General features: G+C 38.7%; 1 protein-coding gene and 1 pseudogene across 1 annotated transcript in view; one reads left to right on the top strand and one right to left on the bottom strand.

Moving 5' to 3' along the window:
* Positions 1–25,134, bottom strand: part of PTPRQ (protein tyrosine phosphatase receptor type Q) — a 301,145-nt gene that overhangs the window by 264,194 nt on the left and 11,817 nt on the right. Inside the window, exons 9-15 of the mRNA XM_043880358.1 lie at positions 23,898–24,173; positions 18,841–19,110; positions 10,828–11,088; positions 3,425–3,555; positions 3,055–3,184; positions 1,677–1,827; positions 1,161–1,267 (exon numbers count right to left, since the gene is read on the bottom strand). Of these exons, the coding sequence (XP_043736293.1) occupies positions 1,161–1,267; positions 1,677–1,827; positions 3,055–3,184; positions 3,425–3,555; positions 10,828–11,088; positions 18,841–19,110; positions 23,898–24,173 (1,326 nt within the window). The remainder of the gene's footprint in view (positions 1–1,160; positions 1,268–1,676; positions 1,828–3,054; positions 3,185–3,424; positions 3,556–10,827; positions 11,089–18,840; positions 19,111–23,897; positions 24,174–25,134) is intronic.
* LOC122679126 lies at positions 15,300–16,085 on the top strand (annotated as a pseudogene).

The raw sequence follows: 25,134 nt of genomic DNA, 5'->3' as shown, positions 1-25,134 counted from the left end.
TAGCACTAGTGGTAAGGAGCCCGCCTACCAATGCAGGTTAGATGTAAGACATGCCGGTTCGATCCCTGGGTCTGGGAGATCCTCTGGAGAAGGGAAGGGCAATCCGTGCCAGTCTTCTTGCCTGGAGAACCCCATGGACAGGGAAACTGGCGGGCTACAGTTCATAGGGGCGCACAGTCAGACACGACGAAGCGACTTAGCACAGTGCAGTCACCATGCTTGGGTACGATAAGTGCTCAGACTTTTTTAGTTTATCTTCCAGAATTGTTTATTGCTGCATTTTCCCATGCTTTCCCTTCCTCCACACCTCAAACCCTGATACAAAGCCTCCTCTCACACTTGGGCATGGGTACTTGAGCACACATCCGTGTGACTGTGACCCACAGGTAACAGGGCGCTTTGGAACATCCGCATATGTTCAGGGCAGGCAGACACGTAAGCAATGCTAACGAGGTCAGAGGATGCAAGCTGAACCCAATAAATGCAACTGAAAAGACAACATCATCTATTTTTTCTAGTTTCAGAGTTTCATTTTTCATAAAATGATATAGTTAATAGATATAGTCAAAATATTAGAAAAATATTAAGTATTTCATGATGACAATACCTTAGGGTTTTAGAGTACTCTGAACTTTTCACAAAAAGCTTTGCATTTGATTTTAGTAACAAGAGTTTATACCCAGGCAGGAATAATTATTCTCATTGTTTAGGTGAGAACTTCATAGTTTTGCCCAAGGTCACAATAAATGACAGAGAAAGGACTATAATTCAGGCATTCTCCACGTAAGTAAATGCCCCATCTCTTCAAGCCATAGCATCATAAACTGCTTCTATTTTAATTGATGGTTAACTAGATATTGGGGCTTCCCAGGTGGCACCAGTGGTAAAGAATCTGTCTGCCAATACAGGAGATGCAAGAGCCATAGGTTTGATTCCTGGATTGGGAAGACCCCCTGGAGAAGGAAATGGCAACCCACTCCAGTATTCTTGCCTGGAAAATTCCACGGACGGGAGCCTGGTGGGCAGCAGCCCATGGAGTCGCAGAGTCAGACAGCACTGAGCCTGCACGCACACATAACTAGTTACTGACTTTAAACACAGCAATTTCCCTTATTTTCCCTTAACCTACGAAAAGTTAATTAAATATAAAATGAACTTACAAGTGCTAACCATTAGGACAGTAGGATGGCTTCTCTTTAGTCCCTTAGTGGCCATAATGCTAATTAAAAAATCAGTCCCCGGAGAAAGTCTGTTAAATGTGAATGTCCTACACATTAGAGAAAAATCACCCATTAAGTTATTTAGTTCAGAAACATTTGGGATTTTATGTATTATTTTTTCTATTATGGACACAATTTTCTATGCTTAAACACAAACATCTATTTGGAAATCATAGCTTCTTAAGTAGAGAAATTTAAGTCAAAAAGTGTATATGTCATGCATACAAGCATGATGATATCCTGAATTAATTCATTACTATCTATCCACATACATAATTTGGCACTGTACATCAGATTTAGTTATGCTGATCACACTACAGTCCAAAAAGTTGTCCTGCAAACTCTTATAATTTCTATGTATACTACACTACTAAAACAGCTTTCTAAAAGCACATATAAAATGTTAATCTTGTGTTTCATGTAACTTAACATAATCTCTTTTTAATGTTTTCATACCTTTTTGTAGAAGGCAGGATTTCTTCTTTCATTAAGCTTTCACTGGATATTGAAATAATATATCCATCCAGAAGACTTCTGGCTGAAGGCCAACTAATGGTTACTGCATTTGAATTCCTACTATGATTCATAAATTCAACCGCACTTGGGGCTATATCATGTAAAACATACACATAAAATAACATTTTCTACCATAGAAAGCACCTATTTTAAAACTGCTTTGGATTTCTTTGACTCTGCAAACTCTGAGGGTAACCAAGATATTCCTTTTATTCCTCATGGTAGATATGAGAAATTAAAAGTCAAGAGAGTGAAAAAAACAAAACAAAACAGCAAGAATCATTTTAAACTTTGAAACAGAACTTATATGTACCCAGCAGTGTTGTATGCAGTATTTACCCTGCCTCTATAATGTAGAAAGAGGTGATATCTTGGTTTAGTATAACCACCAACCTCAGAAATGTTTATAAAGATTTTCAAAGCATCATTCTAGTTAAACACCAAATAGTAACAAGGTCAGTCAACAGGAAAGTTCACTGTCATCTAAATATGAAATACCTCCCTTATTTCTCTGAAGAAAAATGTTAATATGGTATATAATATATATTTTATTTCTCCTTTAAAATTCTTCCATGTGTGGGAAAGTAAAAAAAAAACTGCCAAGATATTCTCTCTCATTTCCGTTCTTTATTAGCACGATAAAAGAACACCAGACCTGACCAGCTTCTAAATACGTAAATCAATCTTCCCATGCCATCAGTGTCAAGAATAGCTGAAATAGTTATTTTAGCAGAACAGTTGACAATTTCACTTCACCTAGATTTGAAAATGTACACATTTTGCATATACCCTTTCCAATTACCCTTTATTTCATGTGACTACCATGGAATAAGTCACCATCTGCCATTGGGAATGAGTTGCTAACACTGGGGAAACAGCATACTCCATTGTCTGTCTAACTGAACAATGGAAACATTAAATCACAAAGGGAGACGCTGGCCAGAACCCAGGCAGTTAGCAACTCTATTGTCTGGAAATACACATAACAGAAGAGGCTGTGCTAATTCATGCAAGGGGAAGTAAAAAACAGACAAGAGGCAATCTGCCTGCCCATAAAGAAAATTTGTAAAGAATGAACTGTTTACTAATTCTTCTCTATAAGAACCAAATGAATATTTGAACATTGAAACTTATAAAATGTTACAAGTCAATGAAACCTGGCTAAATAAATTGTCCTTTAAAAAAGAAAATTATATATAAAACAAAGCATTTTTATGGAATCCTTCTGATTACATTAATAAAGTATTTTTGAAAAGTGGAATTTTTTTTAAAAAATTGAGCATTAAACTAATATCAAAAACGCTTACACAAGCTGTACCTGTCTGTATTTCTTTTATGTAGGGAGAACTGTCTTTAAAACCTTCTTTTTCAGTGCGAATTGAAAAGGTGTACACCGTGGCAGGATCCAGGTTAGAGAAGACTGCAGCTTCTTGAGATACCTTCTGGACCTGACAATCCAAAAGAATAACTTTCCAAGTGTTCATTTAAGAAACATTCCACAATCAAACACAAGAAAAAAAGAGAAAAGACTGGGGGTTATTTAATTTTACTATCCAACATGTGTTGTCATGTCCAACTCTGTGACCCCATGGACTGTGGCACACCAGACCATCTGATCTGATGTAAGCATGAGTAATCTTGGTTTCAGCATGAAAGTTGAATTCCTCCGAGAGTCCCTTATAACATACCATGAAAGCAGCAGCACAGTTTACGCATGTGATTTCATAATGCTGAAAATTCCCATCAGCTCGATTCCAGAGAATTTCAATGGAAGAGTCTGTAACTTTGCCCTCATGGATATTTGATGGTGCTTCCAGACCTACGCAAAATACATAAAACACTAAATTGCTCCTGGATGTTTTCTAACCAGTTTTCTCTTTTATTTGTCCCTTCAAAGAGAGCAAAAAGCACAACATGCCAAAAAAGGACAATGCAGTTTATTAATGAATTATCTCTAGCCTAATTAAAAAGTTGTTTATACATATAGTAGCTTATAAAATATGATAATCAATTGTACTCAGTCACTGGATACACCATTACATGCAGCTAACTCTGATGCTACAGCAAAAACTAGTGAGAGCAAATTCATAGGAGCAAAGGCACAACATTCAAAGGGGGAAAATGAAATGAAAGCTTTCTGAAATTACTAAAACACAGCAGAGACAGAAATATGAAGGCTAGACAAAGAAGCAAAAGAATTCCTTTGTACCAAATATTGGCTGAAGTTAAAAACAAATTTTATCTGGTGAGTTTTAGTGTTTCATTTTCCCAATTTAAAGATTTTATCTAGCACAAAGGAGAACAATTATTTTTAAAAAACTGAAAAATGTCAGCTTTAGAGTATTGTCTTATATACTGGTATTTCTGCTACTGATATAATGATATTGATATAGTTAGAGGATCAAGTATTACTTATTTTTAAAGACAAGAACTGTAAAACAGAATGTTGCCCACAATGATTCATAATATAAGAGGCAGAAAATATAAAAAGTACATAAAAATTACAAGCAAAATATAAACATATATCTGAGCTGATTATAGATATGTTAAAATGCCATTAGAATAACATGACTTATGACATCAGTTTGAGATTATTTTGTGGAAAAATGAGTTTAAACAATAATGGAAGGATTATAATTTGGGGGGAAAAGATACATAATACAATATGGTATAATAAGACATGTGAAGACATGTAATCAGGAAGAGCAAATCATTAAGAACATTGACACTTATTTACATTTATAGTCAGAAATATATGATTTCAGGACACCATGCAGTTTTTGTATGGCATTTATTCCTACTTGCCATCAATTTCTACATCAAGTGGACACATGTGTGTGCTGTCATGGCCAACTCTTTGAGACCTTATGAACCATAGCCCACCAGGCTCCTCTGTCCATGGGATTTTCCAGATAAAAATACTGGAGTGGGTTGCCATTTGCTCTTCCAGGGGATCTTCCCCACCCAGGTATCAAACCTGTGTCTCCTCTATCAGCAGATGGATTCTTTACCACTGAGCCACCACGGAAGCCCTGGAGGAAAGGGACCCACATACACTGTCCATGGGAATATACATTGGCATAGTCATTGTAAAGAACAGTCTCTGAAAGCCAGAAAAAAACAATGAAGAAAGCTAAGCCTAGGATATGACATTCCTACACCTGCGTCTATATCCCAAGAAAACCATAGCTGAAAAAGACACATGCATCCCAACATTGACTACAGCACTACTTACAACAGCTAAAACACAGAACCAGCAAAATGTCTACCAACCCATTCAAGCGCAAAAAAGATGTGGTGTGTGCATACCATGGACTATTACTCAGCCATAAAAAAAAACACATGAAATTATGCCACTGGTAGCCACAGGGATGGACCTTGGAGGATGACACTGAGAGAAGTCAGCCACACAGAGGAAGACATATGACGTCCCATCTAGGCAAAATGGAAAAGGAGATACAAATAAACTAATTTTAAGAGATTCTGAGAATTCAACATAGGATTCAAAAAACAGTAAAGGGCCAGGGATGAACTAGGAGGTCAGGACTAACATATGGAGGTCCCCAGTGGCTCAGTGGTAAAGAATCCAAGTGAAGTGCTAAAGCAGGAGATGTGGGTTCGTTCCTTGGGTGGGAAGATCCCCTGGAGGAGGGCATGGCAACCCACTCCAGCATTCTTGCCTGGAAAATCCCATGGACAGAGGAGCCTGGAGGGCTAAGGCCACAGGGTCGCAAAGAGTTGGACACGGCGGAAGCAACTGAGCACGCACACACACGTGCACGCATGACTAACATATACACAGAAATCTGTATCAATAACAGATAATTCACAAGGATTATCGTCACTCCTTCTATTCCCAAGGACCTGTCGTTCAGCACAGGGCACTCTGCTGGACCTTCTGCAATAACCTCTATGGCAACAGAATCCAAATAAGTAGGTCTGGGGTTTGTATGTATTCATACACATTAACTGACCTGGTTCACACACCATAACTGAACAAGAAGCACATTAGAAATAACTACACTCCAACATACCATCAGCCTGAAATTAAAGAGAAGGAAAGGAAAAAAAAAGCCATGCCTAGTTTATCCCCTCTGACCTCCCTGACTTGGGCTGCTATCCTATCGCTGGAGCCTGAGCAGGCTTGGGTCCCCAGGCTGGACTGTGGCGAGGTCAAGACAGTCAGGCAGGGTGTCTTTAATTCAGTCTTCTCTTAAACCTGGATGGTTTGCTCTGGTGGGGACCAGAGTCCATAGCGCACCCAAGGATGGTGTCCTGACCCTCTGGCCTTGGGGACCTTGGACAAGTCACCTAGCCTCCACATCTCTTGGTGCTTGGGTTCCCAGCTCAAGCTTCCTTCCTGAGAGTGCAACCTCCTAAGCTCAGGCACCTAAGCATCCTCTGCAGGGCGATGCGGTCCAGGTTGGGATTAGTCCGTATAAGGGGCTGAAGCTTTATTTATTTTTTTTTTTAATTTTTTTTATTAGTTGGAGGCTAATTACTTCACAACATTTCAGTGGGTTTTGTCATACATTGATATGAATCAGCCATAGTGTTACACGTATTTCCCCATCCCAATCCCCCCTCCCACCTCCCTCTCCACCCGATTCCTCTGGGTCTTCCCAGTGCACCAGGCCCGAGCACTTGTCTCATGCCTCCCACCTGGGCTGGTGATCTGTTTCACCATAGATAATATACATGCTGTTCTTTCGAAACATCCCACCCTCACCTTCTCCCACAGAGTTCAAAAGTCTGTTCTGTACTTCTGGGTCTCTTTTTCTGTTTTACATACAGGGTTATCATTATCATCTTTCTAAATTCCATATATATGTGTTAGTATGCTGTAATGTTCTTTATCTTTCTGGCTTACTTCACTCTGTATAATGGGCTCCAGTTTCATCCATCTCATTAGAACTGATTCAAATGAATTCTTTTTAATGGCTGAGTAATATTCCATGGTGTATATGTACCACAGCTTCCTTATCCATTCGTCTGCTGATGGGCATCTAGGTTGCTTCCATGTCCTGGCTATTATAAACAGTGCTGTGATGAACATTGGGGTGCACGTGTCTCTTTCAGATCTGGTTTCCTCGGTGTGTATGCCCAGAAGTGGGATTGCTGGGTCATATGGCAGTTCTATTTCCAGTTTTTTAAGAAATCTCCACACTGTTCTCCATAGCGGCTGTACTAGTTTGCATTCCCACCAACAGTGTAAGAGGGTTCCCTTTTCTCCACACCCTCTCCAGCATTTATTGCTTGTAGACTTTTGGATAGCAGCCATCCTGACTGGCGTGTAATGGTACCTCATTGTGGTTTTGATTTGCATTTCTCTGATGATGAGTGATGTTGAGCATCTTTTCATGTGTTTGTTAGCCATCTGTATGTCTTCTTTGGAGAAATGTCTGTTTAGTTCTTTGGCCCATTTTTTTATTGCGTCATTTATATTTCTGGAATTGAGCTTCAGGAGTTGCTTGTATATTTTTGAGATTAATCCTTTGTCTGTTGCTTCGTTTGCTATTATTTTCTCCCAATCTGAGGGCTGTCTTTTCACCTTGCTTATAGTTTCCTTTGTTGTGCAAAAGCTTTTAAGTTTCATTAGGTCCCATTTGTTTAGTTTTGCTTTTATTTCCAGTATTCTGGGAGGTGGGTCATAGAGGATCTTGCTGTGATTCATATCGGAGAGTGTTTTGCCTATGTTCTCCTCTAGGAGTTTTATAGTTTCTGGTCTTACAATTAGATCTTTAATCCATTTTGAGTTTATTTTTGTGTATGGTGTTAGAAAGTGTTCTAGTTTCATTCTTTTACAAGTGGTTGACCAGTTTTCCCAGCACCACTTGTTAAAGAGGTTGTCTTTTTTCCACTGTATATCCTTGCCTCCTTTGTCAAAGATAAGGTGTCCATAGGTTCGTGGATTTATCTCTGGGCTTTCTATTCTGTTCCATTGATCTATATTTCTGTCTTTGTGCCAGTACCATACTATCTTGATGACTGTGGCTTTGTAGTAGAGTCTGAAGTCAGGCAGGTTGATTCCTCTAGTTCCATTCTTCTTTCTCAAGATTACTTTTGCTATAAAAAAATCATACACCATGACCAAGTGGGCTTTATCCCAGGAATGCAAGGATTCTTTAATATCAGCAAATCAATCAATGTAATACACCACATTAACAAATTGAAAGATAACAACCATATGATTATCTCAATAGATGCAGAGAAAGCCTTTGACAAAATTCAACACTCATTTATGATTAAAACTCTCCAGAAAGCAGCAATAGAAGGAACATACCTCAACATAATAAAAGCTATATATGACAAACCCACAGCAAGCATCACCCTCAATGGTGAAAAATTGAAAGCATTTCCCCTGAAATCAGGAACAAGACAAGGGTGCCCACTCTCACCACTACTATTCAACATAGTGTTGGAAGTTTTGGCCATGGCAATCAGAGCAGAAAAAGAAGTAAAAGGAATCCAGATAGGAAAAGAAGAAGTGAAACTCTCACTGTTTGCAGATGACATGATCCTCTATATAGAAAACCCTAAAGACTCTTCCAGAAAATTACTAGAGCTAATCAATGAATATAGTAAAGTTGCAGGATATAAAATTAACACACAGAAATCCCTTGCATTCCTATATACTAACAATGAAAAAACAGAAAGAGAAATTAAGGAAACAATACCATTCCCCATTGCAACAAAAAGAATAAAATACTTAGGAGTATATCTACCTAAAGAAACAAAAGACCTATACATAGAAAACTATAAAACACTGATGAAAGAAATCAAAGAGGACACAAACAGATGGAGAAACATACCGTGTTCATGGATTGGAAGAATCAATATTGTCAAAATGGCTATTCTACCCAAAGCAATCTATAGATTCAATGCAATCCCTATCAAGCTACCAACGGTATTTTTCACAGAACTGGAACAAATAATTTCACAGTTTGTATGGGCTGAAGCTCTAGAAGGAAGCAGTGAGACACAAGCCCTTGGGGGTTTGCGCCAACTGACAGCCCAGGGCGTTCCCTGAGGCTATGCAGCCCCCTTGTGGACACTCTCTGTAACTACAACTTGACCACAAGTGCTTACTGGAACCTCCAGTCCCTGGGGGCTCAGATGATAAAGCATCCGGCTGCAATTCAAGAGACCAGGAGTTTGATCCCTCCGTTGGGAAGATCCCCTGGAGAAGGGAACAACAACCCACTCCAGTATTCTTGCCTGGAGAATTTCATGGACAGGGGAGCCTGGCAGGCTACAACCCATAGGGTCTCAAAGAGTTGGACACAACTAAGAGACTAACACCTCCACTTCACAGGGCCTGGGTGGCTGCTAACGACAGCTGCCCTCAGGAAGTGTCCTGGGGCAGATATTACAGAATTAAATTCCAAACACTACCGACTTTTACAAAGCCAATTGCAACAGGTAAAATTTCCTTACTCCATTTAAGGAAAAAAGAAAAACAATCCAAACTACCAAAGGACAAGATGCTCAGCATCCCTAATTATTACAGGGATGCCAATCAAAATTACAGTGAGAAATCAAATCCCACCAGACAGAATAGCCATTCTCACAAGTCTACAAACAATAAATGAAGGAGAAAGCCTGGAGGAAAGGGAACCCACATACACTGTTGGTGGGTATGTAAATTGGCACCATCACTATAAAAGACAGTCTCCAAATGCCAGGAAAAAAAAAAAAAAAACAAGAGAGCTAAGCCTAGAATTTGACATTCCCACACCTAGGCCTATATCCCAAGAAAACCATAATTCAATAAGACACATACACCCCAACATTCACTACAGCACTACTTACAATAGCCAAAACAGAACCAGCAAAATGCCCACCACCCCATTCAAGCTTAAAGATGTGGTGTGTGTATGCAATGGAATATTACTCATAATATAATAATAAACATATGAAATTATGCCACTGGTAGCCACAGGGATGGACCTTGGAGGATGACACTAAGTGAAGTCAGCCACACAGAGAAAGACAATAGCATATAATGTCCCCTCTAGGCAAAACTAACAAACAAAAAAAGATACATATGAACAAATTTATGACACAAAAAGAAACTCTGAGAATTCAAACATACAGTTCAAAAAAAAAACTGAAGGGCCAAGAACGAATTAGAAGGTGTGTATACACAGAGATCTGTATCTGTAATATATAATCCACAAGGATTATTTTTGTTCCTTCCACTCATCCATCATCCATCCATCCACAAAGAAGTAATGTTCAGCACTTGGAACTTTGCTTGAGCTTCTGCAATAACTTCCAAGGCAAAAGAATCCAAAAGAGAGTAGCTATGATATACCCATACATATCATCACTGAACCAGGAGGCTGTACACTGAAAACAAGAACAATATTGCAAATCGACAATACTCCATCACACTGTCAGCATAAAATTAAAGAAAAGGAAAAAAGCCATGCTTATCCCTCCAACCTCCCTGACCTGGACTGCCATCCCATCCCTGGAGCCTGAGCAGGCTTGGGTCCCAAGGTTAGACTACGGCGGGGTCAAATGTCAAGTATTCCAAATGTTCAAAATTAACATCTGTAGAACTTTTGAGTGACTTAAATCAAAATCAATGTGAATCTCAAAATGTAAAGTATTGGTATGTACACATATTATACATAATAATTTAAAATATTCAAAGATATGAAGAAAATACGCACTAGCTTTTCCCAGACAAATGGCAGCATAGGGAGTGTACGTGATAAGTATACATAATAAATGCACGCTTATCATGTGCTTTATGAGACACCATCAGGGCTCCCAGACTCACAAAGGATGGTCTAGTTTTCATAATGTCCTCACTCTTGGATTAAGTCATTGAAAGTTCCAATTAATATTCACATGTGGTTTTTTTGGTAATAGACAAAAACTTCATGACTTCTCAATTTTAAACAAGGTCAGCTCTATCTGTATATTAGGCAATTACAGATCAGGCTCAGTAATGAGGTTTTGCAATTGTTTTAAAGGATCTTTGAAACTGATTGCATTACAGTGAACACAGAGAACTAATTTGAAATGGCACACAAAATCACAATCGAGAAGCACCTTAGGCAAGTCCTAAAATACTTACATGTTCTTACTGCAGGTACATAATATATATTACTTAATTTAGTCCCACTGATGGTAGAAACAAAGAAATTATATTCTGTGCCTGGGGTTAAATTGTCAACAGTTATTTTGTTGTCTTGTTTCAAAAGCCTGGTTACGTTTGGGCCTCGGTCGCTTGCAATATGTACACCATCAAACACTCCAATATTAGGCATCTGAACAAACAAGATTACAGAGGTACTATGGCTTTCATAAGGAATAACAATTTGAACTGGTTTGGGCTCTGAAAGATAAAAAGAGATATTAATAATTAGTATGGTCTTAAAACTTTCTCTAACATGTTCTAGAATTTGTGAAACAATTAAATGCTTATATAGTCAACTTATATTTACTAGGTTAGCATTGGACAGAGAAACAAAAAGGACGTTCGGACAGATCATATATACATATATATTAAAAGGGCCTAATTAACTTTCATTTTTTAAATTCTCATTAATAGTCTAAAAAACATAAAAACCTGAGATCTACCTGTTTTTTACCTTCTTATTTATTAAGAAAATACTTTTGAAAACCTACATACCAGAAGGAATGCTCAAAGAAAGTAAATAAGGCCAGATTCCTGCTTTCATAAAATTCTCAAACTCAGAACTTGCGTGCTCCTATGTACCTACAGATGATGCCTAAGTATACTATTTGTGTGTTATGTGATACATACATTTAGTTTCATCCTTAGGATGGTGTTTGTCCAGTTCTAAAAGAATCATCCAAATATAATGAAATTTGTCATTATTTAAAAAACAAATTGAGCAGATCTCTAACTAGAGTCCCTTCATGGTTAGAGGGACATGAACAAAAAGCTGTTGAGGAGAGAGAATTCTAGCAGAAGTAACACTGGGGAGGCTTTCCAGAGTTGAGGACAATGTCGTATCTGTCTTACAGGACAGAGCAAGTCTCCCACAAAGAATGTGCAGGGCAGAGAGAGGCAGTCAGGAGGGAACCCCAGACCAAGAGAAAAGCATCAGCAAGGCCTGGAAAACCTGGGCGTCATCGTGTGTCCAGGGAACACCAAGCTCTTCCAGCTCTTTACTAGCGGGGAAAGTTACTAGTCACTAGCTCTTGGCAACTAGTTTCCAGTTGCTAGTCTTCAGCAAGTTTCTCAGTCACACTGTGCCCTGGTTCCTCCTAACCTGCTCAGGCTCAGCAGGCCTCAGGGTGGTTCAAGCAGAGGGTGTGTTTGAGCAACAGGGGCGGCCAGGGTCCAAGGCTGGTCCCGGCCCGTGAGAGGCCTTGCCTGCCATGCTCTGGTGAAAGCGACTCAGTCATGTCCGACTCCTTGCGACCCCACGGACTATACAGTCCATGGATTCTCCAGGCCAGAATACTGGAGTGGGGAGCCTTTCCCTTCTCCAGGGGATCTTCCCCACCCAGGGATCGAACCCAAGTCTCCCGCATTGCAGGCGGATTCTTTACCAGCTGAGCCAGACTGGTAAAGACTATTCTGTCTGCACAGGGATTTTGAGCAGACATTTCATTTTTAGGAATGTGGTTCTGGCAAACATTTGGTGGAAGGATTCATTCATGTTTTATTTTCTCCCTGACGTCTATTAAAGAGCTTTATTGTGCTACTTAGAGCAGATTAAAATTTTAGATAATTTCTATCCACATCAATTTTTCCTCAGATCAATTTTAATTTCAATTCTATTTTTAGATTATTGGGATACTGTCCAGTATATCCTTAGGTCTGTCTTTCTTCCAAACAGATATCTTCTCAAATATACATTCTAAAAAAGTTTTTGTTTTTCCTCTGCAGAGAATAAGTAGATGGCCTTCTCTTTTCAGTTTTTTTTTTTTTTTTTTTTGGTGACATCTTGTTTGATGCAATGGAACTTGTTCTAAGTCACTGTTAAATATCTGACTTTACCCAGAGACAGTACGGTCTAAAAGGATTTAAACACACATCTACAATTAGAAATATAGAACATAAACTCTGCACACCATCTCCATCGATTCATTCAGCTGTAATAATAGAACTTTCCTGTTCTGTTCTTGGTGGTCATCAGGAAATGTTCACTATGCTAACTATACTCACTCCATATAGTATATTACTGGGTTTCAAGGCACTTTTACCATGTTTTTCTTTTTCCAGTTGTATTTACTTTCCTTCCTCTGTCATTGCTAACATCTTTGGTGGGTTTCCTCTCTAAATTCCATACAGCTTGGAAAGCTCCCACAGTGAGTAGGACTTTTCCAAGACTAGCATGATATCCCACAAGTAACCAGCCCATCTGAATCTATGGAATGACCCGTGAACACGTCTAAAGATACTCTGAACAGAAATTAAACATCTGGGGTTTGGAAACGACTGACTGACATACTCATGGAAACAATCACCTCCACCTTCTCGGTGAAATGAAAACATAGAAAATGAAAACATTTTCTAGGGAGAGTCATTGCTTTAAACAGGCATAGTTTACTCCAGGCTCTGAAAGTAGACAGCTGAGAACATTCCCTCCAGTGGGTGGATGTGAAGCTTTACATCAATTCCACCTGTCCAGGCAGATGTAGCCAACAGTATTAACAAGCGATGTGCTAAAGCAGAGGGGCACCAAGGCTAGAAAGGTGTAGAACAGGATAAAGTTATTCCTTCTCTTCAGAACTATACCGCAAACTTCTGAAACCTCAAGTGGGAGAAGGTTACACTTCAAAAAAAGAAAAAGAAAGGCATTGCCATTTCCGGTGGACTCCAACCAGTCTCCACCTCTGTGACCAGGACCTCCAGCCTTAACTATTTTCCTGCAAAATCTTTTTCAGAGGAAGCGGCAGCCTGAGGGCTATATGAGGCTTTTTCAATATGAGATAAACTAAACTAGGCCAAATTCAAAGGCTTTTACTATAGGTTGGTTAGAATGAGTCTGCAGGGATGCCCAGTCTATCTTAAAATTTATTCTTTTGTGAGAGGAAAAAAAGAAAACTCAAACACAAGCTCTCTTGCAGCTCTCCTGTCAAGAAAAACGGGTGCATTAATTCCTCTGACAAAAAGAGACACACAAACAGCTAGAACAACTTTACTTCCCATTACAGATGGCCAAAGCGCCTCAGTGCCACCACCCTACTCCTGCAGCGAGATAAGAATGATAACAATCACCAAGACTCTCAGTGTTTGCTTGGGGTCTGAGCCTTTAAATTATATTAACTGCATAATGTAGGTAAGATTATTATCACTCCCATTTTAGGGAGAAGAAAACTGAGGACCAGAAAGATTGAATGGCTTTCCAAAGGACAGAAACTGGTCATTGAGGAGCCGTGGCTCTAACCCAGGTAATCTGGTTCCAAGGTCTGTTGTCATAAGCGCCGCCTTCTCCCAAAGGGCACATTTTATAGATCAGGTGCACGCTAATAACCGGAGATCAAGTTTCATTATCAATAGTTGCTTTCAAGATAACACAGCCAGATGGAGAGAGAAGGTTCAAAGGAAAAAGGAATGTGCAAGTTAATTTTTTTTCCTACATGTTTGTAACATGTAGAAGCTCATTAAAAGGTACAAGTCCTTCTATGCTTGATTGCCTCAAAGCGTATGGAAGAAAGAAAAACAGGACATAATATTGTGTTGGCCAAAAAGTTCATTTGGGTTTTTCCATAAGATTGAAAACACCCAAACGAAAATGTTTGGCCAATCCAATGAAGGATAATCATCAGTAATTATTTATTAAATGAATACAAGGAGAGAATGTCTACCTACGCACCTTGGGATAGGCTAATATTTGCTTAATCATCTTGACACAAGTGAAAATGATGAATGATAAATAATCAGGTGATGCCAAAAGTGATGATAAAGTTTAAGAACTGGATAGAAAGACCGACAGGATTATAAGAGAGTGGAGGGCTTCCCTGGTGGCTCAGAGGTAAAGAATCCGCCTGCAAAGGCAGGAGACAAGGGATCGATCCCTAGGCTGAGAAGATCTCACAGGCCATGGAGCAGCTTAGCCTGTGCTGCACAGGTATTGGGGCTTGCTCTAGAGCTGGGGAACCACAACTGCTGAAGCCTGAGCGCCCCAGAGCCAGTGCTCCTCAACAAGAGAAGGCATCACAACGAGAAGCCGCGCACTGCCGCCAGCCAGCCGTCCCCACCCATCACAGCCAAAGAAAAGCGTGCCCAGCAGTGAAGACCCAGGACAGCCAAAAATAAACAACGCTTTTTTAAAAAAGAAAGAAACAGTGGAGTACTTGAAGGAACTGAGGAAAATTCACCAGAAGGAGAGAAAATATAGACACCATGAGCAACTAATGGGTGTTTCCAAACATGATGGCCTTTCACATGAATCAATGAGTAGATCTGCTTCGTGACACTCTGAAGTAACAGACACGGCTCCAAGCTAGAGGGAAATTATAGAGGTGCCTTACACAATGATCAGAAGAATGGTATAGCCTTGCTGCACTGGCCAGAAGATCTGTTTTTGAATTTTAAAACAGTTCAGCTCTTTACCGGCTGGAACCATGGAGGGTGTAGAAGAGAAGAAAAAGAAGATTCCTGCTGTGCCAGAAACCCTTAAGAAAAAGCAAAAGAATTTCTCAGAGCTTAAGATCAAGTGCCTGAGAAAGAAGTTTGCCCAAAAGATGCTTCGAAAGGCAAGGAGGAAGCTTATTTATGAAAAAGCTAAGCATCACCACAAGGAATACAGGCAGATGTACAGAAGTGAAATTCGAATGGCCAGGATGGCATGAAAAGCTGGCAACTTCTATGTACCCGCGGAACCCAAACTGGCATTTGTCATCAGGATCAGAGGTATCAACGGTGTGAACCCAAAGGTTTGAAAGATGCTGCCGCTCCTTCGCTTCCGGGAGATCTTCAGTGGCACCTTTGTGAAGCTCAACAAAGCATCAATTAACATGCTGAGAATTGTGGAGCCATACATTGCTTGGGGGTACCCAAATCTGAAGTCTGTAAATGAATTGATCTACAAGCGTGGTTATAGCAAAATCAACAAAAAGCGAATTGCCCTGACAGACAACGCATTGATTGCTCGATCTCTTGGGAAATTTGGACTCATCTGCATGGAGGATCTGATCCATGAGATCTATACCGTTGGAAAACATTTCAAAGAAGCAAACAACTTCCTGTGGCCCTTTAAATTGTCTTCTCCATGAGGTGGAATGAAGAAAAAGACCACCCATTTTGTAGAAGGTGGAGATGCTGGCAACAGGGAAGACCAGATCAACAGGCTTATTAGAAGGATGAACAAAGGTATCTACCAGGATAATTTTTGTAATCTGGTCCATTAATAAACAATTGAAACAAACTGAAAAAAAATAAAATAAAACAGTTCAAAAAAAAACTTTAAAAAAGTTAAACAGAACTTTAAGCCCTAAAATTCTATTATCCTTCCTCAGATTTATATGTGTTAATACATGTTTCAGCATTCATGATAGATACGGACTTTACCAATAATATCTGAATTAAGCAGAGCCTGGATCTATGTTTGTACCTGAAGAGGGATATCTGAATAAGATTTCAAAGGAACTGACTAGAAAGGATGGTAAGATTTGTTTTTAGATGGTAAATGGGTTGAAATATGCTAAGTTCCCTAGAGTCAAAGAAGAATAAGACTTTACAGGTGAAAATCAGTTTAAAAACATATTCAGTGATCTAAATCCTATGGAGCAAAAACTTAGGCCCAGAGACAATATGGGGAAAATCTAACCCCATTCTGGTAAGGACTGGTGGCTCTAAACTACAGTTCATTCCCCATCTACACATTTTAGTTTCATACTTCCATTCTGCACACAAATTTATGTTGGGTTGTTTAGTAGATATACAATAGATTTTTTTAGCAATGTATCTTGCTTAATTATCAAATTGTATTCTTTTTCATAACTGTTTTCTATTATAATTATCTTTAGGTAGTTTTTCTCAAAAATTTAAGTATGGAGCTATGGAAATAAATTTCAGTTTAGTGTTTGAAAGATAAAATGGGAAGATTTGATGCTGGTTGAATGTAGACACTGCTAACACATAATTTTTTTTTAATTAATTCATTTTTCCCACCAGGCTACCCTTATGGTTAGCTAAAAGGCCTGTGAGGTCCAATGATCTTTCCTTCCTCAGAGTCATCACTGTTCACCTAAATTAGTCAAGTCAAACTCCCAGTTTCTCCCTTCCTCTGCTCACCATCAGGGGCTTCCCTGCTAACTCATGGTAAAGAATCCACCTGCAATGCAGGAGATCAGGGTCCGATCTCTAGGTTGGGAAGATCCCCTGCAGAAGGGAATGGCTACCCACTCCAATATTCTTGCCTGGAGAATTCCAAGGACAGAGGAGCCTGGCGGGCTACCATCCACGGGGAGGCAAAGAGTCTGACATGACTGAGTGACTTTCGCTTACTCATCCTAAGCAGTCCAGCATGAAAGCTTGGACTTTCATATAATAAAATGTGGCCACTACTTTCCAGCTGCACTTCCCGATCTTGCTCACCGTAATCTTCTGCCTAGATTCTATAACACCCTGGAACCAGTTTCCCAGGTCCATTCTTTGCCCGTATCAGGAAGGACATTTCTGTGACAAGGTGACCTCACCTTGTCACCTCTCCTGCATAAACCCCTCAATGACTCTCCACCACCTTCAGAACAAACTCAGAAGCACAGCCTGCAGGCTCCCTGTGCTCTGACCCCTGAATCCTCATTCAGTATCATTTCCTACTGCCCTTCTCCCTCTCCCTTATCCTAGCCTTTTTGTTCTCAGACACCAAGTTTGTCCTTGTCTTACATTCTTCATGAGGGTTGTTCATTTCCAAAGTACCCTTCCACCATCTTGTTCTGCTCTGGCTCCTTATCATTTAAGCCTCCATCAAATGTCACTCCTATTATAGTCCATCTACAGGAGCATCTCCACCCCTCTTCAATTACTCTTGTAAGCAAGGTGAATCACTGCCACACTCTTCTAGCAAGGGAACAGTAAATTATCAGCCACTGCCGTTGCTGACCTACAACACACCCTGGAAGGAATTCAGGATGAAGAACTGAATGAAGCAAACTATGCTTTGTGAAAACAGGCCCTTAAACAGCTGGATATGCTTCAGGAAAAATTTTAATGACCCTGTATTCTTACATCTTCCCCATACTTGGAAAAGCACTAAAATCATTAACTGAGATATCTGTTCCTTGTGACTAGTAGTAATCTTCCACCATGACATATGCTCGATTGCATAGGTCCCTTAGCCAAAATCACCTGTATACTGGCCTCTCCCCCTGCCTCTTTGGAGAAAGTTCCTCAAAGCTCTCTGAGAGGCTGTCTCCCAGGCTACAGTCCTCAGTAAGATCCCTGAATAAAACTGCAACTCACTGATCTTATGTTGTGTTTTTTTTTCAATTAACACTCTCATTGACATAATTTTTCCACTTTCCTTAAGGTATATCACAATTTATAAATATCTATGAATATTATTTAATGTATTTACTTTTTTTCCTTTTCTTTCTTCTTCCTTATGACATTTTTAATTATTATTGTTCATTGAATTAATTTTGTTTGATAAATTAAAAAAATTTTTGGTCCTAAACCTTTTATACACTGTCAATACTTCCTTCTGCTATGCTACAGCATGCCTCTATGGATACAATAAAAATTACAAACAGTGCCTATATGTCAGGCATTGTTCTATGTCCTTATATTGATTAAATCAGTTGTTCTCAGGACAACTCATGAAACCTACGCTATTATTTTCTTTCACTTTACAAATTTGGAAACTGAGGCATAACCAGGTTGAATGCATTGCCCAGGGTTAGTCAAATAGCTGAATTCAGATTCAAACCTAGATAGTGTGACTTTGGGATGAAGTTCCTAAACATAAACAGTGCTGCCTTTATACAAGCATAGGACATTTGCAAGATACAATGGATGGAAATTGCTCCAGATCCTGAAATACACAAACAATCTATTTAAAAAGGTAAAACCTGCTACCAGATAAATATATCAAGAAACTATTTTGTAATAACCCCAAATCAGCAAATATCTCTTAAGAAATGAAAAGTATCTGATTCTCACTTAGAGTTTGTTGAATAGTTACCAGCTCGCTCAAATTCCCATTCATTACTGTTGCCATTCCAATGTTGTATGTCATTCCAGGGATTAAGTGATCAACCTTGAATCTATTAGCATCCTTTACAAAAAGCTTCCTGATTTCTTGTGTATCTGATATGGATTTGATTTGAATGTAGACATCATGGCCATCTTGTGGGGGTTCCCACTGGAGAATTATACTGTCTTCATCCACATCTTCAGGTTTTACACAAATTTTCTGAGGTGGATTAATACCTTTGAGAAGTACATAAATACATACATTTTAGTTTATTGTCTGTTATTACTCATGCTATTGAGTAAAAATATCTCAATTTAGTATTAATTTATGTTTAAAGTAAATAAATCCTCATGTCACCATGTCTTGAAAAGGAGTAAATTTTAGAGAAAAATGTGTCTTTGCTATTACTATTCAAGTATTGGAGAATGTTCTTGATTTTTTTTTTTTTGTAATAACCAAAGACACTAGTTTATCTTCTTACACAATTTATTTGAATATCATGCCTTACAATTTTCACTACTATTCTCTGGAAATTATAATGCCTTCCTTTTAACCTCATTGTCTTATGTTACAAGCCTCCCCTAAACTTTTGGTAGTTCTCAGGCATAATGATCAATAATTAGTTCACACCTGTAAGGATAATTATGCAATTTTAAACAGTTCAATAGCTTTACCTTGGTTTGGTGGTTTAATTGCTAAGTTGTGTCTAACTCTTGCAACCCCATGGACTGTAGCCCACCAGGTTCCTCTGTACATAGGATTTTCCAGGCGAGACTACTGGAGTGGGTTGCCATTTCCTTCTCCAGGGAATCTTCTCAACCCAGGGATTGAACCCAGGTCTCCTGCACTGCAGGCAGATTCTTCACCAACTGAGCTATCAGAGAAGCTTTACCTTAAATAATCTTTAAAGAATTCTCCATGATTTTCCAATCCCAGTCACCATTGCAGCAAAAAGAATAAAATATATAGGAATAGACCTACTTAAGGAGACAAAAGAACTGTATACAGAAAATTATAAGACACTGATGAAAGAAATCAAAGATGACATAAACAGATGGAGAGATATTCCATGTTCCTGGGTAGGAAGTATCAATATTGTGAAAATTACAATACTATTAAATGCAATCTACAGATTCAATGTGCTCACTATCAAATTACCAATGGCATTCTTCACAGAACTAGAACAAAAAATCTCACAATTCATACACAAAAGACCCCAAATAGCCAAAGCAGTCTTGAGAAAGAATGAAGCTGGAGGAATCAACCTTCCTGACTTCAGATTATACTACAAAGCTACATTCATCAAGACAGTGCAGTACTGACACAAAAAACAGAAATATAGACCAATGGAACAAGATAGAAAGCCCAGAAATAAACCCATGCACCTATGGGTACCTTATTTTTGACAAAGGAGACAAGAATATACAATGCGGCAAAGATAGCCTTTTCAATAAATGGTGCTGGGAAAATTGGACAGCTACACGTAAAAGAATGAAATAGAACACTTTCTGACACCATACACAAAGGTAAACTCAAAATGGATGAAAGACCTAAATGTAAGACCAGAAACTATAAAACTGTTAGGGAAAAACATAGGCAGAACACTCAACGACATAAATCAAAGCAAGATCCTCTATGACCCACCTCCTAGAGTAATGGAAATAAAAACAAAAGTAAACAAGTGGGACCTAGTTAAACTTAAAAGCCTTTGCACAGCAAAGGAAACTATAAATAAGATCAAAAGACAACCCTCAGAATGGGAGAAAATAATAGCAGATGAAACAACTGATGAGGGATTAATTTCCAAAATGTAAAAGCAGCTCAAACAACTCAATACCAGAAAAACAAACAGCCCAATCAAAAAGTGGGAAAAAGACCTAAACAGACATTTCTCCAAAGAAAACAGACAGATGGCTAACAAACACAGGAAAAGATGCTCAATATTGCTCATTACTAGAGAAATGCAAATCAAAACTACAATGAGATATCACCTCACACCAGTCAGAATGGCCATCATCAAAAAGTCTACAAACAATAAATGCTGAAGAGGGTGTGGAAGAAAAGGCATTGATGCCGCCACTATGGAAGACGATATGGAGATTCCTTAAAAAACTAGGAATAAAACCACCATCTGACCCAGCAATCCCACTCCTAGGCATATACCCTGAGGAAACCAAAATTGAATAAGACACATATACTGCAATGTTCATTGTAGCACTGTTTACAATAGCTAGAACATGGAAGCAATCTAGATGTCCATCAACAGATGAATGGGCAAAGAATTTGTGGTACACATACACAATGGAATATTACTCAGCCATAAGAAGGAACACATTTGAGTCTGTTCTAATGAGGTGGATGAACCTAGAGCCTATTATACAGAGAGAAGTCAGTCAGAAAGAGAAGATAAATATCGTTTTCTAACACATATATATGGAATCTAGGAATGTGGTACTGATAAATTTATTTGCAAGGTAACAGTGGGGAAACAGACATAGAGAACAGACTTATGGGTGTGGGAAGAGGGGAGGAGAGGGTGAGATGTATGGGAGAGTAACATGGAAACTGACATTACCATATGTAAACTAGAGAGCCAATAGGAATTTGCTGTGTGTCTCAGGAAACTCAAACAGGGGCTCTGTATCAACCTAGAGGGGTGGGGTGGGGAGGGAAACGGGAGGGAGGTTCAACAGGGAGGGGATATATGTGTATCTATGGCTGATTCATGTTGATGTTTGACAGAAAACAATTTTCTGTAAAACAATTATCCTTCAATTAAAAAATAATTTAAAAAAGAACTCTCCATGATTTTCATAGTCACTTTGTTTTCAGAAACCATAAGTTGATTTTTAATATGTTTTGAAGTTCATTTCCTAATCAACCAAATCAAACACTATGTTTTAATTTCTTAAGAAAATATTCTGGGTCTATTCATTTCATAACTTCATTTCACAAAACTGAAGCTAGTTTGACTCTAGGTGTTGAAATTGATTATATAAAATTATCAGGAAATGTCAGAATACTTCCATTAGAAAACTGTTCAAAAGATTCCATGGTGAAACAACCTCAGATACTTTTTCTTACACACACACCTACAAAACTTAGGAGTCTGTTATAGTCCTATAGTTACTCAAAGAATTTTCTATGCATGCCTGTGCATTTTTATGGCAGAAAGTCCATTATTTTTTCCACATTTTCAAAGACTCCATTAACCCAATACAGTTAAATTTTAATGAATAAAATGTACGCCATCAAGTCTCTTCCTGTTGAATGCCTGGCTTACATTTTCTAGACCCTCACTATATGCCCCTCTGTACTCCAACCATGCCAATCTACTCATCAGTTCCTAATGTTCAGTTGTCAGTCTTCAAAAAGCCTTCTCTGAAGCTTTTCTCTTCAAAAAGCTACCCAGGGGTAGCTAGGTGGATGCCTCTGCTTCGGTCCTCCCTGTCTATTCACATGCTGTTTGCCCCCTTGCAGCATCCTTCTGCACCCCCACTCCCGCGTGGCTCAGTCTTACCTCCCCTCATGACTCAGGGTATCACTCCTCCACAAAGATTCTCACGGCTATCCTTGTACCCCGGTCTGAGTTAACTGATTCCTCTCTATGCCCCTGTGGTATCAAGAGCATAAGCCTTCATAGCAATTATAATACAGAATCATTATTTTAAAAAATTTGTCTCATTCCATTAATATGTAAGCCATCTGAAGGTAGATCCTAGTCTTATTCATCTTTGCATTTCTAGTCTCCAATGCAATTCCTGACACTAAAACATAATCTATTGAGTAAATAATGAATGAAACAAAAAGGAATATTGCTTCATCCATAGCAAAGTAAAAGAGCACTTTGGATTACTAAAACCTTAAACACACACTGCCATGTCAGTTTATAGTCAACATACATAGTAAGCCACACAATTAAATGTGAAGACTCACATTTCTCCTGTCCCTCGACTTCACAAATAGGTACATACCATGGAAGATTTTAATGTGATTTAAAAATTAATGAATCTGTGAGAAATCCTCCCAGTCTGCCTGTCAGTTAAAAATGAAAGCATCTTCCTAAAGTGTCAGGAACTCAATCAAGCATGTATCAATTGACACGCTTTGTCTGAACTTGGGGATAAGAAAACATCTGCTCTCTAGTATCCAACTGGAAAAATACTTCTGATTAGGATTTGCAACACTGAATGCATGCATCTTAAGTACTTGCATTCAGTAAGCATGAAATGATGTATTTTTTAATTTGTTTTACCAATAATCATCATTGTCTTCTTCAAAGAATCCCAAGTATTCCCACGTACGAGAAGGTGGATGTGCACAATCTGCGGCGGTGCACATGCAGGTTTTCCATTGCTCCTCCCTCAGTTCTCGTGTGTTTAAACTTTAGCTGGTGAAATTTCAAAGAACCTTGCATGTAAACGTGTTAACCACACATGCACAAACAGTACAATGTGCTGAGTTATGTGCTTTCATGAATCGAGTTTTCTCCTTTCAAAAAAGACTGACTTTAGGGGGTAAATAGAATGCTTAATTAAAAGATAGGTTACTTTAACGATTATGTTCTAGACAATCATTCAAAAACTGCTATGCTGAGTGTAGTTTAGAAACGTATTTGCCAAAAGTCCTGGTGTGACACTGCCCCCTAGAGGTCAATGCACAACACTGCGTAGGAAAAGAGCATGCTTACATGTGCAGACCTACTTGGGTCTGAAGCTATCAAAGAGAACTGGGTGACTAATCTTCACCTTCTAGGATAATTCATTTTCCAACAAAGGCTATGATACGAAATATTCCTTCCAGGAACTCTGGTAGGAAAAATGCAGATATTTAAGGAGTTCATGTAAATCTAAATTAATTTAGTGTTTAGAATCCATGCTTAGAATCATGATTCAACATCTAGACAAATGTTCAACTGTGATCATTTTGTACCTATGAAGGATCAACACAGTTAAATTTCCGCAAAACAGTATTTCAAAGGATGCTGAATTTGTACTGTTCAAAATGCAAAATGTGCCCATACCTGTAATGGCTGAAATAGGTTTCTCAAAGTAGCTTAGAGTTCCTCTTTCTGCCACACTGAATAGATAGATCAGATAATGATGGAAAGATTTGAGATTTCCAAGTGTTGTGGATGTGTTGGGTTTTTCAACAAACACTTCTTCTGATTTAGCATTTTCAGGATCCAAAATAACCACAAAATAATGGTCAAAAGATACAGCATCTGGAGCATCCCAGTGTAAAAATATTTCCGTTGGGGTCACATGAGTAACTGTGACATTTTGAGGTGATAATGGACCTAGTAGATGAGAAGAAACAAACAAAAAAAAGGCATTATACTAGTAATACGGTTTGGCAGTTACCTCTTAGCTCTCAGTACTTCCATGATACTCTAAATTTGGAGAGAAAAGGAAAATTATGACAAAACCCACTGAAATGTTGTGAAGTAATTAGCCTCCAACTAATAAAAAAATTAAAAAAAAAAAAAAAGTAAAAAAAAAAAAAAAAAGGAAAATTAGATTTGAGCCCTGACCCTTCCAATTTATATCTCCAACTTCCTGAGTGAATTACTTATTCCTTCTGAGCCTCAGGTTTTTTGAATATAAAATGGGAATTATAGTAGTAATTATGAAGATTAAATCAAATATGGAGGGTAAAGCACTCGTCAAAGTGTTTGACACACACTTTTCAGTTTTATTACAAGCCTCACCAAAATGGTACTCTGGCACTCGGCCATCATATGTTATATGTGCCATTGACTTCTGCCTTGTCAGACAAGAGGGCAGGGACTTCATGTTATTTATTCTTCATCCCTAACATCGCCGGAACTCAGGCATTCATCCTCTTACAGAAATATTTCCCAACTCCAAATTGTTTCATCCGGTGCCAGTTATTTTCCCAGTTAATCCCTCCATATTAGTGTTCCTAAAACAGCGCCTCGCACATTATCAGCCTCAAACCTGTATCCGTTCCCAACCCTCCAAACACACAGACATGCACACACATTCTTTTTGATTCTTTCTTTAGAAACAATAGTTCAACAGTTAAAAGAAGACCATCCGGGTGCCTGGATTCCTGTCTGGTTTAACAAGCCATGTTAGTCCAGTCACTTTACTTCTCCTTTCTGAAGCTCAGTTTTCTCATTTCTCTCTAGCTACTCCAAACGCTGAGAGACAGACTAAAACAATGCATTAGAAGTACTTGGAAAAGGTAAAACAAGACTTAGAAACCATAGTCTTCATGGATTTCCTTCGTTTCTA

The sequence above is a fragment of the Cervus elaphus genome, chromosome 3, assembly GCF_910594005.1.
Source record: "Cervus elaphus chromosome 3, mCerEla1.1, whole genome shotgun sequence".
NCBI classification, from domain to species: Eukaryota; Metazoa; Chordata; class Mammalia; order Artiodactyla; family Cervidae; genus Cervus; species Cervus elaphus.
Note: the sequence above shows the minus strand (reverse complement) of the source record. Positions and strands in the feature narration are given on the sequence as shown.